The sequence below is a fragment of the Ipomoea triloba genome, chromosome 4 (assembly GCF_003576645.1).
Source record: "Ipomoea triloba cultivar NCNSP0323 chromosome 4, ASM357664v1".
In the NCBI taxonomy this organism is placed as follows: Eukaryota; Viridiplantae; Streptophyta; class Magnoliopsida; order Solanales; family Convolvulaceae; genus Ipomoea; species Ipomoea triloba.
In genome coordinates this window covers 35,374,045-35,389,789 of record NC_044919.1, presented here as the reverse complement: position 1 = coordinate 35,389,789, position 15,745 = coordinate 35,374,045, and the positions used below count along the sequence as shown (strand labels likewise).

Sequence of the window (15,745 nt, the reverse complement as noted above, 5' to 3'; positions counted from 1 at the left end):
ATGTAATGACTCATGAGATTAAACTCGGTAAAGGCTATATTGAATCCTTGTGCTTTTACAGGTTGAGAAAGTATAAACGAAGAGATATTGCAATATAATAGGGTCGGTTAAAAAAAAAAAACCAACCCTAATGGCCCTACACCCCAAACCATCGAGTATTTGGGAGGATGTGAATCACGGTGACTCAACGGTTCAGTAGACAAAACAAAATGTTGATAGGCACAATGGCTCTGCTCATTTTACTAATCAGTTATACTTCATGAACTCCACATTTATATTTCTTAATTATTTTCTTCTTGTGGGTCCCTGAAACATTAAAATTTTAAAAGATCAAAGTGGGTAATCATTTAGGGGTAGAAGATAAGTAGTAATTTTCATTCTTAATCTCTCTCTCATTCGTTTAGTGAAAGAAAAATATTCCTAACAAAGACCATGCAACTCATACTTATTTGGTTAAAGGTGTAATTTCGTGGTAGACAAATTAACAGGTGATGAAGTCGGTAAATTTAAGAATATAAAATGTTACAAAAGCACCGTTTGATCCAGTCCACTATTATAAATTTAAAAATATATATAATTTAACCATTTTGTTTTTAACCTTGGGTAAAAATGGTGATCCACCAAGGAAAGATTTGTCACTTTCATTTTTCTTTTTCGTGGTGTACTTGTGGACTTAGGAACAATATTTTGGCGGTATGTTTGTCATGACCTACGATGGATAGGGAATCATGGTTGGCCAAAGAGACAAGGCTTGTTTATATTCTGCAAAGCCCACAAGATTCCAAACACGCCCTAACAAAGACAAAGAAAATTCCTATCACTTTTTTTTTTTTTGTTTCCTGGTGGATAAGTCTGAGAATTGCAATTAACAACCCCAAACAAAATATTTAAAATACAAAATTTTAAAAAACCCTCAACATGCTCTGATCTGTTTTTGGCCTTTAATGCCAACCCTAACTCTTCTTAAATTGGTATCTTCTTCTCATGTTGTGTAGAACAGACAAGCAAGTTAAGGAACCAGCCAGATTTTTAAAACTATAATTATTTTATGAAAAAATTTCAGCCGCATTTTATTTTTAATTTGATAACATATTTTGGTTTGGCACATTACAAAATTTTCTAAAACATTTATTGAAGTTGAGCTAAATTTTAACATTATGTAGTATTCATGGTATTAACTTGAATATTTATTATGATTCACATTATTATAGAAATCAAGATTTTTTTTTTTGTATTATAAGTAACTTTTTAAAAAAAAAAATGGTCACTTAACTCTTTTCAATATTTGGAAGCCTATATACTCATTGAATCATATATCACTATTACCCAATTCACTAATATAATCTTCACGACAAAAGTAATGATGAAGTTCAAACTTAATAACAACAAAAAGGGTTGTTCTGGTATTAAATGCCATATGCGTGTTATAGTAGCTAGTATCAATCCCTTTCACAGTTTGTACAGGGGAAAATTAGAAATAAAATATATATTAGGTGGTACCATGTCAAAATAAATAAATAAATATTAGGTGGTACTTTTTTTGTCTTCCAACTTGTAGTCCAATAATTCATCTCATCGGGCAATAATTTTACGAAAAAAATGATATATGTATTTTTAAAGAGTAAAATTTTAATTATGTGTTGTGATTTTATTAATAAAAGAAAAATAATAATAATTGTGGCACACTTTTTTTTAGATGAATAAGAGTATATTACTTAGGAAGGGAGTAAAAAAATAAATTGAGTAAAAACACAAATTACATCTAGTATTATTCTAATTTTACTGATTTGGATTTTGCAAGTGTATCCAAGTTTATCAATTTTAGAATTCTTTTTAATCATGCATTGTGAGTGGAGTAAAATTACCTAGAAGCTCAAGCATTGGCTGGTTTTATCGAATAAGTTGTTGAAGGGTGATATCAGTTGTTGTTCAATGTACTTTCTCTATAAGTTGTAGTTCAAATAGTCAATATCTCACTACTGTGGTTGGATATTGTGACCTTCCTTAAAGGAGAGTCAGAGAGGTACCAACTGAGTACAAGGTGCTTGTCAAAAAAATACAATTATATAAGGTAAAAAAACGAATAAAGAAAACCATTTTTCTTTTTCTAATAATATCTTTTAATGTGATAATGATACAAATTTAACTAAACCTGAAATCTCTTGGTAAGTAACCACTAAAATGATATAACTTAACCTTAATTAACATGATTGTGACTTGACACCCCAATGACCCCATCTAAAGGTCATTGAGTTGAAGGTTTCTACATATTTCTTCAACTTCTTGGCATTGTTGGGTCATTCATGGGGGACTTTGAAGGGCCGGGCCACCCTTGGTTCTTTCATTTTATAGATTTAATTATTTTCTTCCATAGCGTCTTTGGATTACCTTCTAGTTTTTGTATGCATGTGCTCTTCCAGTCTTCATGCTCCCTTTAAATCTTAGCTTGTAGTTTCTATCTTTGATTTACGGATTAGTCTATAATCGTTATTCAAATATATATATTTACATTATTTTTTTGTATGCATGTGCTCTTCATGCTCCTTTATATCTTATTGTATTCAACATTCCATCTTTGATTTACGGATAAGTGTATAGTCGTTATTCAGATATGTATTCACATGTTAAAATTAATAAGATTAATAGACGATCCATAAGAAATTAAGCTTGTAGGGCTATATATATTAGACTTAAAAGTAAAAAATATATATTTATTCAATTTAAAACTAACATATCTAACAATATTTAAATATAAGATTTTAAAATCACTCTAAATTAAACTGGTGTTAATTTTATAACTTTAGTTTAAAAAAATAAATTTTAAAAAATGATTGTTAGTAAATAAGTTTTCTAAATAGAAAACAATGAATAAAAAACATAGAATGAAAACTGATAAATTTGAAAACAGAAAACATTTTTTCTAAAGTAAAAGGCTCTTAACTTTTAGTCAAACATAAAATGTTTAAGGCAAAAACTCGTGTGAGACCGTCTCACGAATCTCAATCCACGAGACGGGTCATGTCAACATAATTTGGGTCATAGTTAGTATTATGACTTGGTATTTGTTTGGTTTCTATGACTCAGATTATGCTGACTCGAGTCGGTCTCACGAATTGAGATCCGTGAGACGGGCTGAAACAACTGTGACTCAAAATTTAAAATATATTTTTAAGAAATGAGTCACTTTTTAAAAATTATATTTTGAAAAATATTTTTCAGATTTCTAAAGGGTTAGGGGTAAGAAACAGTACAAATATTGAAAAATTGGAGGGGATATTTGATATTTGAGGCTAAATTGTGGCTGGAAATTGACATTTCTCGGGAGAAATTGGTGACCATAATTTTTAGATTAGAGGACAGAAATAAATTGTCGAAATTATCCCCTAGCTATACACTACATCATCGCTGGACAGCCAGCGGGACATTTTCAATTCCCAGGGCATTCTTGTCATCTCACACCTCCCAAAATATAACGGTTACCACAAAAATCCCCTTTCGCCACCTAGCTCCGCCGTGAAGACGGTTGCTCTGCGCTCTCACACCGCAAACTACGGCCAGAGTTATCCCTTACAACACTTTCATGGCTTCCGCAGTCTCTCTCACTCTTCCCCTCTCCACTCAAAAGCTTCCTCGAAGACATTTACATCCTCTTCTTCCTCTCAATTCTCCATCTTCGCGATATTTTTCCTTTTCCTCTAAGCTCAGTTCCGATTCGAAATCTCGCGGCAGATTTTCAAATTCGTCATTGTCTCGGCTTTCTGCCGTGACGGAAAAAGCTGCAGAGGTACCAGCAGGCTTGGAAGAATCCGAAGCTGCCGCTTCATCGCCGTCACCGTCATCTTCTTCTTCCAAACTCGTTCTCGTCGTTGGTGGCACCGGTGGCGTTGGTATATACTGTTCTGTTACATTGCATATTAGCGTAATAGCGTTATATTGTTTCTTAACTCTTTTATTTTTTATCCAGTAACATATTTATCTCATATGCATACTATTTGACTATTTGTGTTTCTTCCGATTCTTCACTCTCATTGAGTATCCTTTTAAAAATATTTTTCCGATAGAAGTAAAAGGGAGATATTTATGAATCATATGCAACTATGCAATTTGACAAGTCTCTTAATCCACCAGCCTTATAAGGTGTTGGTTTTGTTCATCTCTTGTTCCCATGTGCTTTTCCATCTGTTGTTTATCCAGCTCATTATGCTTCATCCAGGACAGTTAGTTGTCGCATCATTGCTGAGTCGAAACATCAGGTTGCGGCTCATACTTCGAGATCCTGAGAAGGCAAGCACTCTGTTTGGCAAACAAGATGAGGAAAAACTACAGGTGGTGTCTTTGTTCAATATGACCATTATTCACACTTCTTTCTCTTTGTTTTTATTATCATCACCCTCCCTCTAAAAAATAAAAAGAAAACATGAAGGTATTTCTCTTTCCTTTTCTTTTATTGGAATGCTTTTATTTAAACAAACTCTCTAATATGGTTAGGTATGGAAGGCTGATACGCGGAACCCAATGGAGTTAGATCCATCCATGTTTCAGGTTTGTGCTTCATGCAGTTAGAGCTCTTTCATTCCTTTCCCTTGCCTGGGCTTCTTTCTTGAAATGCTTCCAGATAATTCTCAAAGGACTAAGGGTTCTATGGTATTTTGGAAGTCCTTAACTTGTTAACGTGACATACAGGGCGTAACACATGTTATATGCTGTACGGGAACTACAGCCTTTCCTTCAAGACGATGGGATGGAGATAATACACCAGAAAGAGTAGGTCAGAACCATTGCTTGCCTCTAGGAAATAGCCCTCTTTTGGACACACACTTAGTTTTAGTTAATTGCATATGCAATTAATGCCTATAAATCATGATGATTACATTGTTAAACTCCTCTTGATCAAAATGGCATTTGTATCAACATCAAATAACATTTATGGTTTCTTTTGTTTCAGGAGTAATAGAAGTATAAAATACTGATAAACAACTGGATTTCTCATGCCAAAATATTATAGTGTCACCTTGCTCTTGTATTACCTTTTGTGTTTTGCAAAAAAATAAAGCAGCTCTGATACTGAATGAAACATAACATTTCATTGGATCTTGAAGTGCATCTTTCATCTCCATCAAATTCTATTTATATTTTATTATAACCATGTCTATTGCTGCTGTAGATTGGGAGGGTGTGAGAAATCTTGTTTCAGCATTGCCTTCAACATTGAAGAGAATTGTTCTCGTTTCATCAATAGGTGTTACAAAATTCAACGAATTACCTTGGAGGTATAACTACTCCTAATTCGTCTAATTTAGCTGCCTATCTCCTCCAATTGGGTTCAGTAGGAGCAAGTTGGGTGATACTGCTTTACAGTTTAAAGTACAGTTTATTTGGAGCCTTGTCCTTAAAAAGGCTTGATAATTGAATTGATACCATCCCTCACACTAAACTATCTGCAGCTGGTTTGCAAAGCTGTTTTAAGATGACATGAGTTTTGCTAGCATAACTTATCTCTTTAATATAATGATTATTTTTGTGTGGAATGTGAGATAATCAATCCTAACTGCTCTCTATGTTGCAAATTTCTATCCTTTCTCTCCTGTTTCCTGATTGCTCTATTCATTCTCTCACTATGCATGCAGTCAAAAAAATACTAGCACAATAGACTGGCCATTCTTTTTATTTGTCAAAAAAGAATGATTGATCTTTAGTTGTGATTTTTTCCTCCATGTAAGAAGGAAAGTATCTTTGAGGTGATTAAATTGTGGTTGTTTCCTAAGTGAAAATTAAAATGAAGTTAGTTTCATCCTTTCGAGGGTTGGAAGAATTATGGAGTAAAAGTTTTATGATCACTTTCATTTGTGTTTGAGTTAAAAACTTAAAACTAGTTAGCTATCAGTCTTAAATACATTCCTTTCTAGTTAATGAATGAATTATATTGCTCTCATTTCTTTCTCTCACCTAAATTTTTGGCATTATGTCTCATAGCATCATGAACCTTTTTGGTGTACTCAAGTATAAGAAGATGGGGGAAGATTTTGTTCGCAATTCTGGTCTCCCATTCACTATAATCAGGTTCTTTATAGAATATTCTTCTCCTGTTTATTACTTGTTGATTATTCATCTTATTTTCCTCCTATCAAAGTGAAAATCAAATATCAAAGATGGATTAAAATCTTAGTCTTTTCTCGTTGGAATTACAGAGCTGGTAGATTGACAGATGGACCATACACATCATACGATCTGAACACTCTGCTACAGGCTACGGCAGGGGAACGGCGTGCAGTCCTTATAGGTCAAGGTATCTTTTCTTTAGCCTAATACCAAATAAACTTGTGGAACTAGTGTCTATTCATGAATGTCAACACAAGATTGATAGAGAGATTGGCGCACAGATTATGTCCACCTTTAGTGGCAACTGGCAACTGCAATACCTTTCATCCTTTCTATTGAAATATCAAATTTTATTTAATGAAAAAGCATAAAATATGTATACAAGAGCAGTCCTTGTAAATCTAGGTATCTATTATCTAGCTCTTCCTTCTGATAATAATACCAAATAATAGTATGTGTGACGTGTGGAACTAGTGTCAATTAATAAAGATCAACAGAAGATTTACAGTGATTGGCTTGTAAAGATTATCACTTCCTCTAGTGGCAACTACATTGTTGTTCATGCTTTCTGTTGAAAATTTAAAATTTATTTAATAAAAAAATCCTAAAAGATGTATATCAGTGATTTAATAAGTACTCTCATAAAGGTCATGAAGAAAGTAAGAAAGAACATCCACTATGTTTTACAAGTGGAAGTGTAGAACTGACTCAGAGACCACAGAACAAAAGTGCTCTTATTTTTCTAAGTTAGTGTTTTATGTCCACTACCTTAAAAAGAGAATTTTGTTTACATTTTGCCTTGCTTTATTAATTCTCACGTTTCATAGGAGGTCACTCTTTCTTTCTATGTTGTTGTGACAATCTATTGTTTCATGGCCTTCTTTCAACTGTTTACAAATGATTTCCAGGGGATAAACTTGTTGGAGAAGTTAGTAGGCTTGTGGTTGCAGAAGCTTGCATACAGGCCCTGGACATAGACTTTACAGAGGGTCAAATATATGAAATAAACTCTATCCAGGTTATTATCTTCTGCAGATTATAAATGTGAATTATATGGTGTCATCTGTAACATACGGGATTATAAAATGTGAATGTGTATCAGCAGAATTCACAATATCACACTAATATAACCCAAACTCAAAGGGTTGGTTGTATCTGTGTTGCTTCCCGAATTGTTTCTTAATAAACAATTAAACATATCACCAGTCAGAATGAGTTTGTTGGGGGTGGGGGAATGAGTTGGTGTTTAGATCTCAATTGCTTTACATAAAATGCTTTCTGCATTCCCAGTTTTAGAGTGACTACTTGTTTGCTGAATGGAAGTGAAATTATGCAGGGTGAGGGACCAGGAAGTGATCTGGAAAAGTGGAAGGAGTTATTTAAAGCTGCCCAAAACAAATAATTAACCCGTCTCTTCTACGTATGGCTCCGTGCAGCTATGAGTTTTGACTAGAGAAAGGTCAGATGAAATATACATATATCAAACTGTAAGTCTCTAAAATTTCTTAGTACACTCAATGTTCATACAACAAATAGAAGTATAAAACTGTTCATGTTCCATTGTGGATGCCAAATCTATGATATGTTTGTTCACTTTGTTGTCAGATCTACTCCCTAGATCCCAATCGGTGTTTGAGATATTATCATCATTCTCGTGTTACTGAGAAAAATTCTAAAAAACTCTCCTTTCCAAATATTTTCCTTCCCTGAAGTGTTCCATCTTTGTTCGGTTCATCGGGTACTTAATTTGTGTGCTCAAATTAAACATTGTAAACCGTTGTATCCTGGAAAACAAATGCTTCAACGTTCTAAGCATGTCAAGATGGAGAAAATCTAGTTTAACGAAATTGTGTGTGACAGACTTGGATTTTCCTATTTGATCTATTTGAATCAGTGTTGGTGCTTCGGAATTTAAATATTTTCCAACGTATAGTTCTTATGCCAATGCAGTGACAGAAGATCTCCTGAGCTGGGCTTGTTCAAGAATTGGCAGATATGGAAATTGAAGCTTGTTATGGTTGGAACATGCAAGCATCAATGGAGCCTGCCAAACTCGAGAATGCTCACTCTCTCTACCTTTACTGTGGTTATACTAATCCTTCACAAACTATAGATGGACAGTGTTAATTAACAGAACTTCCAAAGGTTGCCTTTTTTGAGTGTGTATTTTGTAAATATTTTTATACAGCAAAGTATATATATATATATATATATATATATATNAAAACAAATGCTTCAACGTTCTAAGCATGTCAAGATGGAGAAAATCTAGTTTAACGAAATTGTGTGTGACAGACTTGGATTTTCCTATTTGATCTATTTGAATCAGTGTTGGTGCTTCGGAATTTAAATATTTTCCAACGTATAGTTCTTATGCCAATGCAGTGACAGAAGATCTCCTGAGCTGGGCTTGTTCAAGAATTGGCAGATATGGAAATTGAAGCTTGTTATGGTTGGAACATGCAAGCATCAATGGAGCCTGCCAAACTCGAGAATGCTCACTCTCTCTACCTTTACTGTGGTTATACTAATCCTTCACAAACTATAGATGGACAGTGTTAATTAACAGAACTTCCAAAGGTTGCCTTTTTTGAGTGTGTATTTTGTAAATATTTTTATACAGCAAAGTATATATATATATATATATATATATATATATGCCTTTATGTAAGTTTGGAGCTGTGAATAGATTGTCATTGTGTGGTAATGATAAATGTGAAATACGACATAGATTGTCATTGTGTGGTAATGATAAATGTGAAATACGACATATATAATGATAAACATTAATAAAGCGTGCACTAGAGTCCAATGCAACACACAACGCCTGTGCGGCGTCCCGAGGTCCCTCATACCTTGTGGATCAGCCTAATTTCTTACGTGTCAATCTGGTATCGCCTTGCCATAGGCTCATCAGTGGAGCGACAATAGCTCCCGACCAGTTGTGCCCTTAGAATCGCATCGGTACCCTTCATAATCAAGTCCTGGACCAGCGACAGGCTCCCCGAACTTAATCGGGTCGACGTGCCTAACTCAGTCATACCTAATGTCTAAGACAGAACTCCCTTATCGCTATTGTCATTCCCTTTACCTGTAAAGCAACAGGCTCTCCGAACTTAATCGGGTCGACGTGCCTAACTCAGTCATACCTAATGTCTAAGACAGAACTCCCTTATTGCTATTGTCATCCCCTTTACCTGTAAAGCAAGCTAACAAATTGGCCCGTTCATTCATTGGGTCTAACATGGTCACGGAAAACAGTCCGTGACATTTGGATGTCATTATATTAGTATCAATTGCCTTAATTTTTTATTTTTGAATTTTTAAAACCTTTATTTCCAGGGTTATACATAAACAAATATTAATATTGATAATCATTTCAATTCCACCATACTACAAAATATGCAAAATATTTTCACCAAAATCCATTATCATTATCAAGTATTTGATTCATATTTCGATTCCAATTCCCTTGTGTGAATCAAACACACTCTTACATTTTTCAATATACTATTATATTTTCATCTTAACCTAAATATCTTACGAACAAGAATTCGCAAGACGATGTGTTTTACAATATTACAATTCCATTTTTTTAACCAAACGGTCTCCAAATTTCAGTTGAATTGCTCCATTCTCTAATAATTTTGACCAGTCATTCCGCTGCCCCTGCGGGAAGACAACAAAGGAATAGTGATAGCAACCTATATCCAAAGCATTTCCAGGATAGCTTAGCCGCGTCTCTCTTCTTACTCCCACCCTTATATACATTAGCGCGCACGAACGAATACGATATACATCTTCCTTCTCACCTCTCTCGGTATATCACAAAAAATGGAAGCTACGATCGGCAATTTCTTCGAATCGGTTGGGCATTTCTTTTCCGGCGGTGATCAGATTCCGTGGTGCGATTCCGACGTTGTCGCTGTAAGTCCCTTTCTCTCTCTCTCTGTGTAGTTATATATTTGTGAATTAATAAACAGGAGAGTTGTTATAAATGTGATCAATCACGAGCCTCTGCTGCTTGAACTAATTTGTCCGCAAAAAGGAAATAGTAAATGAGATTCAGATTTCGTTATCCTTTCGTTTTATTTGCTTTTCTTCGTAATTCTATTGTTTTGATGAACATGGATCGTATTAAATTACGGTGTTGGTTTAAATTAAGCTGCAGAAGCTTTATCGAAATTGAGATGAACGGTGAATCTGAACGTAATGGATGTTAGAATGGCAATTTCTCATAGATTGTGTGTGTGTGTGTGTTTATTTATTTATAATGATTCTAACTGATTTAGTGACTGTTGGTTTAAGTTTCAAGCTCCGGATAATTAATAGCCTTGTACAGAGTATCACATATGCATAGCTCCAAAGTAAATTGATCGGACAATGCCAGTTTTTATGTTGCATTAATACCTACTGTGTACACTACTCTGTAGTCATCATGTTCCTTCTGCACCTAATACTTTGTCTGTGCACACTCCTTCCTTGACCACAGTGCCTTCGGGTTCATTTCCATGTATATCTCCACCAGAATATTTAACTCTTTTTTTTTTTGGAATCCAACTATCTTCCTCAAACTGTACATGATAAAGGAACCTTGTGTATTGAGTGCAACCACTGTTTTTCCCATTTGCGCCAACTCTTGCAATAAAGTTCTGTCTTACTTTTTGAAATTCTTTAAGATGGACTGTGTTCTTCTTCTCATGACTCTCCCCCTTCATCACTAATTAGTATTGTCTGAAGGCATGGATTTATTCTTATGGTCACTGAAGGGAATTCTCAATGGCTCCTTTATCCTTTTATTTTTATAAGAAGCTGCTAAACTCTTTGTATGCTCCGATAGCTTCAATAACTTACTTTTAATATCAAAAGTGCATATGCTTCTGCATCCTGCATCAAAATATTAATCTGAAGTGTTGTGAAGTTTTCTTTCTTATTGTTATTATTATTGGGGGAGGGGGGTCATGGTCCTCATGGATGTCTAGGTAGTATCAGTGAGCTTTGTTTGATTTTTGCCAATTTCCCTTACAAAACGTTGAATTATCTTCAGGGTTGTGAACGCGAGGTTGCTGAAGCTGAAAAAGGTTCTTCTGAAGAGCTTAAAAGTGAATGCATAATGCGTTTGTCTTGGTCCCTTGTTCATTCAAAACGGTCAGAAGATGTTCAGCGCGGCATAGCAATGCTTGAAGGCAAGTATCACAATGGAAATTTAGCCCCTTTGCCTCATTCTTGGCCCTTTTCCACAATGTGCCATTTTCTATCTATGGAAATGTTTTATGAGAATTTCTTGAAGACTGAGATCTAGAGTTGTCCTCTCTCCCGTGTTGTTAACTTGTAATGGTATTTGTTTCTTGGGGTAGATATATAAAGTTGCTAATTGTATCTGGGCTTATGTGGTGAGCAAACTAATATTGTTTTTCTCTTGGCTCCCTTTAAGAAGCATTCCACACTTATCAAGATTGTCATTTGCAGCATCTTTGAGTAGCAACTGTAGTCCTCTGCAAATGAGGGAAAAGCTATATCTTCTGTCTGTTGGGTACTACAGAAGTGGGGAATATCCAAGAAGCAGGAATCTTGTGGAGCGTTGCTTGGAGGTTTGGTATTATTGTTCTTGTTTGGCTAGATATTCTCCTTAAGCTACTTACTATCTTAGTCTATTCTGTTACTCTGCAGATTGAATCAATCTAAAGCTAAAAAATAAAATAAAATCCTTTTCCTGTTACTAGTTTGTTACTGAAAATACAGAAGGTACTGCAACAGTGTGTTAGCAGCATCTTATATTCTTTCTTTTTCCCTTGAAAATATTATATATTCATATACCAATCAAAAATCAATTAACCATATGCAATACATTAATCTTCACTTGTCCTAGTGCAAGTGACTTGATTATTATGAAGCTCCAATGTTTCAATTTCTTAAATCAGTTTCTAAATTTTGTTCACTAAATTAGTGCTTGTTCATATAGATTGCACCAGATTGGAGGCAGGCATTGACCCTCAAGGAGGCAGTTGAAGAAAAAATCACAAAAGGTGGGAATCCAGCTTGTGCTTTCTTATTGTAACATTTGGTTGGATACTTTTCTCACTGAAACAAATGACAGATGTTTGTTCTTTCCCAATTTCTGTGTTTTCTGATAACAGATGGAGTGATTGGCATCGGCATTGCTGCCACTGCTGTCGGACTTTTGGCCGGTGGAATTGCAGCTGCATTGACTCGCAGGTGATTTGAACTTGGGTACATGAGTAATGTGCATAACATCCCCATATTTCTTTCATTCCTTGGCTCAGTTTTGAAGTTTTGCTTTTTTTCCACCCTTGTAAAACTGTGAAATCTAAAACTAGAGCTTTAAAAATAGCCAATTTTTGGTTCAGCAGCTATGCTTGATCTGTAGTTAATCTTTGTGAGGCTTCCATATGATCTGTCACTAACATTTATAATTTATATGAAGAAAAATAATTAAAATTTTAAATAATTTTGTACTTTATAAATTGAAAAACAGTTAACTAATATATTTTCAATGAAAAATGAGAACTAGAAAATTTTTGAAGTATAGATGAAAAACCAAAGCCAGTCTCTGGAGACTTGACAGGCCCTTTTGGTGTCCCCTTTCCTCTTGTCAAATATTAGAATGTTTGGTGCAACCTGCTAAGTTGGTTAGGCTCTTGATTGAGTGACCGTAAGGTTACAAATTCGACTTTCAACAGGAGTAATATCACCATATTTAGTCTTAATTTTTTAATTTTGTCGTATTACATTATTGGTTTTTATTTGTTTGTCACAATTAGTCATTCTTTTAAATTTTGTTATTCTGCCATTTAATATATGTGGGCAACATGTAATTTTATCTTTCAATTAAAAGAGTTACAAGAGAGGGAGACAAATTACATGTTGAGGTAAGATGTTTGAATGATTAAATTACATGTTAGTATTATTTATTAAATGGTGAAATGACAACAATTTAAACGGATGACTAATTGTGACAATCAAATACTCTCTTTGTTGCATTTTACCTATCATGTGTATTATTCACGGTCAAATCAACTATTTCTTTTTTACTTTTATTTTTTAGTATTTTTTTAATTATTTTTAAAATTGATTTTTTTTTGTTGCATTTCTTTTTTGCTTTTTTTTTTTTTGAGTGACGAGGGAAACCTGCATCACTACCTGAGGGCGTGCACTAGGTAATCTATGCATTCTGTGACCTAGATCAAACTAAAAAGGTCAATAGGCTGCTCCTGTTAAGAGTTGAACTTATAACCTTATAGTTATTAAGTCAACAGTATAACCAACATGGTTGTGGTTGCCCTTGAGAGAGAAAATTGAGAGTACATGTAATAGAACTCTATAAATAATAATACATAAATTATATTATATGTACTCTCAAATTCTACTCAATCAATCCAATTTTCTAATGGCATGGATCTTCATTATGTGAATTCTAAAAAAAATAAAGGTTGCTATACCAAGAATTTGAGTTAATGAAGTAAAATTTGGAATTACATACACTAATTTCCATATTAAAAGAAAATGGGCCATATAGATAACACATTTGCAATCTTTCACATTTTGAATGATTGGAAATGTAAGATCGATGATTAAAAATGATTAAATTTCTTAAATGGTACGTGTCTTATAAGATTACAATCTCACCACTGCTATGTTTTGACCAACCTTAGTCCAACTCATTGACAAATTAGCATCCATCGCATTCAAAGGCATTGATCCAGCATTCTTGAAGAGATTATCATTAGGATATATGTATCCATCTAGTAATCTATGTATGTATGTCAATTATCAAGAGAATTCAAATCAATTAATATTATTATATATAATTATTTTTGGTATATTAAAACTTTAAAAGCTTCTTTTCAAAAAAAAAAAAAAAACTTTAAAAGCTTAATTGTGAAAAAAGGCTCCTGATGTGAAACGTGGATGCGGCGGCAACAAAGGCAAGTGCTAGTGTGGGTAAATTCATCTACACACTACAATCCTGAATGGATGCTGCCAACGCCGCCGCACCTCTGCAATTAAAAAAATTGTTGAGTGGAAGTCTGAAGGAGCAAATTCAGTATTTTATTTTAAAAAATGTGACAGTATATAAAGAAATCAAACTGCGCATTCATAATAAGTTATATCTTTTGGTGTGATCTTAAGCGCTGGGTCCTAAAATATTTCATGCTCTTGGGTTTAAAAACACAAAACTCCTTACTTCGGGATGTCCAAATTCTACTGTTATAAAATGGTAGAGGAGTTAAAATCGTTGTGATGATTCAACGACATCTTTAAGTGAAAAGACTAGTGACATGTTCACAACGAGCCACTTCTTCAAAAGAGTAAAACTTTCACTTAGGAAGTAACTGAAGTACCATGACGGCTCCATTTCATTTCCTCAGCTAATTACTATTATTATTCTTGATGAAAACTTTACATACTCACAGTTCACTTATTATCATTTAACCAATAATATTACAATCGTTTTGGATTATTATTGTTTATTTATTTCTCTATTTCATATTAAATAACACAAAGTTTAGCAGTTTCATTCATTGTAGCTAGTCATGGAATTATTACATGCAGGTAGTAAATAGTGGTAGTTGGGCAGTTGGCATATCACCGAAAGGGACACTGTACTGTTTCTTTATGCGCCACTGCACCATGTTGTCACATTACCCATTTTTGTGTTCAAGCTAAGCTATGGTTCATTGATTCCTCTGCAACAACACCATAATCAACTGTACTAAAACATGGGCTACTTTCACTTCTATCTGCCCCCACCTCCTTGCTAGCCCAGGACCATGCATGTATAATGACACCTGAAGTAGTGAACCCCATCACAAATCACAATCATATATATATCATCCATCAATATTTAATAAACATTCATTGCCATTAATACAATTATTGGCTCATGCCTGCTCTTTTCAAACGAAGTTGTTAGCTTGTGAAAATTAGATAAAGAATAATAATGAATGCAACTTTATGACGGAATAATAGTGAAAGATATGTGTTGAGAAATCTAAGGAGTTGTTACAACTGATACATGTGAATTCCTTATATAAAGGAGCCTGCTGGGAATTAGACAAAGGGGATGCAGAATAACATTCTTAAGTACAATATTTCTTCCTCCTTTTTACTCCATGTCCATGGTTGCTTTTGTATGTGTACATTATATATATATAGTGGATTTCGGCTTGGCTTAGCCTAAAAGGCCAATGTTATGATTTTCATGTTAAATTCAATTCTTGTGTCGTGCTTATTCATTCATTCCTTGCAACACTTTATATCATTCAATATTTTCTATGGAGAAATCAATTTTCTCCAATCCATCACTCTATTTATACAATCATATCAAATAATAATACATACATGAGAAGAATTTATACATCACTATGCTCTAAAATGTCATTCTAATTCTCTTTCTAATTAACTACAATTTACGACCCCACTTTTCTATGTTAGAGTCTCCATTAATGACTTTTAAGAAAGTTTAACTATGTACATGTAACGCGAGAATTCTAGTTACTCGATTGAGTAAAATTCTGCCCAAATTACCTAATGCCAAGTGCTAATCTTTAATATTTTTGGGTCTAAAACTTAACAACATCAGTAGTTTTTTTTTTTTTTTTTTTTTTTTAAAAACATCAGTAGT

The 15,745-nt window shown here is 34.0% G+C and overlaps 2 protein-coding genes across 3 annotated transcripts; both read left to right on the top strand.

Moving 5' to 3' along the window:
• Nucleotides 1-3,403: 3,403 nt before the first annotated feature.
• LOC116017094 (uncharacterized protein At2g37660, chloroplastic) lies at nucleotides 3,404-8,291 on the top strand. 2 transcript variants are annotated; one of them, XM_031257622.1, is made up of 10 exons: nucleotides 3,404-3,887; nucleotides 4,214-4,326; nucleotides 4,489-4,542; nucleotides 4,684-4,768; nucleotides 5,165-5,270; nucleotides 5,974-6,060; nucleotides 6,189-6,286; nucleotides 7,008-7,117; nucleotides 7,436-7,558; nucleotides 8,050-8,291. In XM_031257622.1, exons 1-9 carry the CDS (start codon nucleotides 3,581-3,583, stop codon nucleotides 7,499-7,501), a joined length of 1,026 nt encoding a protein of 341 aa, XP_031113482.1. In that variant the 5' UTR covers nucleotides 3,404-3,580; the 3' UTR covers nucleotides 7,502-7,558; nucleotides 8,050-8,291. The 2 variants fall into 2 exon arrangements, with proteins under 2 accessions (XP_031113482.1, XP_031113481.1); XM_031257621.1 differs by having other exon boundaries at nucleotides 7,436-7,586.
• A 1,514-nt stretch (nucleotides 8,292-9,805) lies between these two features.
• Nucleotides 9,806-12,508, top strand: LOC116016965 (mitochondrial fission 1 protein A-like). Its single transcript, XM_031257449.1, has 5 exons — nucleotides 9,806-10,026; nucleotides 11,147-11,285; nucleotides 11,569-11,690; nucleotides 12,062-12,125; nucleotides 12,237-12,508. Exons 1-5 carry the CDS (start codon nucleotides 9,934-9,936, stop codon nucleotides 12,317-12,319), a joined length of 501 nt encoding a protein of 166 aa, XP_031113309.1. The 5' UTR covers nucleotides 9,806-9,933; the 3' UTR covers nucleotides 12,320-12,508.
• Nucleotides 12,509-15,745: the final 3,237 nt, after the last annotated feature.

What these genes read in the sequence shown, in the direction of transcription:
- LOC116017094 (XM_031257622.1), top strand. Translation starts at nt 3,581, where the DNA reads ATGGCTTCCGCAGTCTCTCTCACTCTTCCCCTCTCCACTCAAAAGCTT. An exon ending in CTCCCATTCACTATAATCAG is followed by an intron (nt 6,061 to 6,188) that starts GTTCTTTATAGA and finishes TTGGAATTACAG; the next exon opens with AGCTGGTAGATTGACAGATG. An exon ending in ATGAAATAAACTCTATCCAG is followed by an intron (nt 7,118 to 7,435) that starts GTTATTATCTTC and finishes GAAATTATGCAG; the next exon opens with GGTGAGGGACCAGGAAGTGA.
- LOC116016965 (XM_031257449.1), top strand. Translation starts at nt 9,934, where the DNA reads ATGGAAGCTACGATCGGCAATTTCTTCGAATCGGTTGGGCATTTCTTT. An exon ending in CGGCATAGCAATGCTTGAAG is followed by an intron (nt 11,286 to 11,568) that starts GCAAGTATCACA and finishes TGTCATTTGCAG; the next exon opens with CATCTTTGAGTAGCAACTGT. An exon ending in TTGTGGAGCGTTGCTTGGAG is followed by an intron (nt 11,691 to 12,061) that starts GTTTGGTATTAT and finishes TTGTTCATATAG; the next exon opens with ATTGCACCAGATTGGAGGCA.